The sequence below is a fragment of the Epinephelus moara genome, chromosome 8 (genome assembly GCF_006386435.1).
Source record: "Epinephelus moara isolate mb chromosome 8, YSFRI_EMoa_1.0, whole genome shotgun sequence".
Classification (NCBI taxonomy): domain Eukaryota; kingdom Metazoa; phylum Chordata; class Actinopteri; order Perciformes; family Serranidae; genus Epinephelus; species Epinephelus moara.
In genome coordinates this window covers 6,231,689-6,234,490 of record NC_065513.1, presented here as the reverse complement: position 1 = coordinate 6,234,490, position 2,802 = coordinate 6,231,689, and the positions used below count along the sequence as shown (strand labels likewise).

The window sequence follows — 2,802 nt, the reverse complement described above, 5'->3', positions numbered from 1 at the left end:
TCCTTAATAATAGCGCCACCTAGTGGTGGAAATTCAGGACGACAATAGATTATAAAAATTTTCGCCAGGTGTGACTTATATTCCAAGTTTGGTGAGTTTTGGGGTATGTTCAGGCAGTGAAAAATGCGATCATATGGGCGGAAGAAGAAAAAAAAAAAAATCTATATATATAAACAATCGGGAGAAAAACAATAGGGACCTAGCAGGTCTCCTGCTCGGGCCTAATAAAACACTCCTAACATATATCTCACAGATAACCTATATCTCACTGGTAAGCTATAACATATCGTAACATGGTTTAGATTCCTAAATAAATATTTACATCACCTCGTCGCTAGATACTCCTGAAAAACTCTGTCACTTACCTGAAGGGAGGGGTGAGTGAGTGAGCGTGAGTGAGCGCTGCAATCTAGAATTTGACCTCTGATGTCACTGTCACTCACCATTTTTACACACTGAGGCTTTAAAGTGTGTAAAAATGGATGATATGGTGAGAATATAAAGAATTAGTAGTTGTGAACCATACGAGATGTAATTTTGGAAGGACCTGACAAGCAATTTTGTTTTCTCTTTTGTATGCTCAATAAACCTCGTTCAACTTTTTCCCTGCCTTGTGTGAGTACTGTGGATCTTCACAAAAGGAACAGGAACACAAGTCAAAACTGAGAAATCTTGCAGACCAAGTGGCCTTGGAACTTGGGTAAGTTGAAATGGCCACTATAGCCCTGTACACATGTTGATTAGAGAACAGCCAGGGTATATGTTGTTTTGTGTATGAAAATGCACTGATGGTACAAGAAATCTGACAATAAACTTAATGAGACTTTAAAAAGAAAAAGAAAAAACAACAACAACATTTCATCCTACCTTGACATTGCCCTTGGCCATGTGCTGCAATACCCAGATGCGGTGGGACCAGGCATTGTAGTTGCTGGGATAGCGGCAGGCAGCATCAGAGCATACCTTCATCTCTTGATGGAGCGTTCTGGAGAGATGATCACTGAGCTGCTGGCTCCTCTCTGCGTCAGCCTGCTCGGCTTCATCCTGCTGATGCTTCCCGCTGCGGCCCACAGCAGAGAACTGACGCAGGATCTGCTGCAGCACCCAGCGTCTGCAGAAAGACAACAACTGCTGGGTGAGCTAACTCTATCAATCTGGTGTTCTGTTACTGCTTAAGACAATCACAGCATCTCCACTCTGCCACTGTTGCTGCTGGAGTCACTCTTAGCAGTCAGAAGGGAACTTCAATTTGTATTTTTATATGATATTGCAGCTATCAAACTAAAGTTGGAATGTGCAGTCCTCAAAGCGACGTGTAACAGCACCTCAGCTAGTTAATTAAAGAAATAATGGATGAATAAAGACTATTCTGTTACCTGAGATTTAAAAAGACTAGGAGGTCACACTAACTATCATAGAGGCTAAGCAGAGTAAGGCTGAGCATCAAATTGCCACTTAAATCTAATCAGGTTTTGTCCTATCTTTTTTTTTCTTTTTTTCGCAGAATTGCAGAACCTTTTCGGGGACTCAGGAACCTTCCCTGCATTTCAACTGAAGGTTCCACCATCTAAATTTAGATCTTTGGCCGTGGTTTGTGGACCCAGAATAGTCTCTGCTCTGGCTTTAATACTTTTTGATGCTCCAGAGGCTATTATGGCAGAGTTAGCAAGGATGAATGTTGCTGATTGGTCAAACAAAAAACCTGGGATTCCTTTGTTAAATAAGAAAGTGCAGGGTAAAGCTAGAATGAACAATAGAGGGAGCGGTGGACATTTCTTATTATTAAATACTAACAAATATAATATAATTAAATATATTTAATACAAAGTTCTATCCTCAACTTCCCGTTCAGCCCTACCGCTAGCTACTCAGTGAATTATCCAGTTTTCAGTCTGCTCCACCTCTGCATGACTCCTTAGCATCCTTTCACACAGAGTCTTCATCTCAAGCACCACTGTGATTTGTAAAATCTACAATAAAACTAATTTACCTCTTATGATGCTGTGTAACTGCAAATGGACACAAAGGGGACTAGTATAATTCCTGAACCTATTTCTTCAAAACGGACTTAACCTGGTTGAAACAACTGGAAGCTGCATGAATATGTGACCGAAGCATTTTTACTCACTGACATAAATAACTGTGCTTAGCTAACAGTTATATTAACCACAACATTCCTCTCACTGTAATATGTACAAGTAAATATGACAAGTGTTTAGAGAAGAAAGGGGTGCTCTCACCGGTGTATCCACGTCTCTGGGCTCTTGGGAAATTTGGTGAGGGCGAGCTTGCCCAGGTAGAGGTCCTTCTCTGGGTTAAGAACTCCACACTGCAATAGCTCCTTCCTGCAACAACAATGGATGCATTGTGCAACATGCACATACATGCAATACAACAGAACTACAGAGCAGACTATGGCTGTCTTTCACATGCTTTAGCCCCACTGCGGCATGTTGAGTTGCGATCATATGTATTTCCATGGAGGCATCACTTTAGTGAAGCACTAGTCTCTCACTATGTTCATCTTTGAGTGCTGTGCCTTCTTTTGTGTGGGGATTCCAGTGTTTCCCAAAAATTTTTTTAGGGATGCACCGAATATTCGGTAACCGAATATATTCGGCCGAATATTGCAAAAAAACACACATTCGGTATTCGGTGGAATAAGTTAAAAGCAAGGCCGAATAATAGCGGCGTGTTTTGATAACACAATCAAACAGCATGCCTTGACGGACGGAGTAAAATGTCGGCAGTGTGGTGATCCGTCCGTCAAGCACTCGCATTTGCGACTAAAAATAGTTTTGA

At 41.3% G+C, this 2,802-nt stretch overlaps 1 protein-coding gene across 2 annotated transcripts in view; it reads right to left on the bottom strand.

The window, feature by feature from the left end:
- Positions 1-2,802, bottom strand: part of ptar1 (protein prenyltransferase alpha subunit repeat containing 1) — a 24,109-nt gene that overhangs the window by 13,570 nt on the left and 7,737 nt on the right. For both annotated transcript variants that reach the window (XM_050049955.1, XM_050049954.1), the window contains exons 4-5: positions 2,241-2,345; positions 868-1,111 (exon numbers count right to left, since the gene is read on the bottom strand). In XM_050049955.1, coding sequence (XP_049905912.1) covers positions 868-1,111; positions 2,241-2,345 — 349 coding nt within the window. The remainder of the gene's footprint in view (positions 1-867; positions 1,112-2,240; positions 2,346-2,802) is intronic.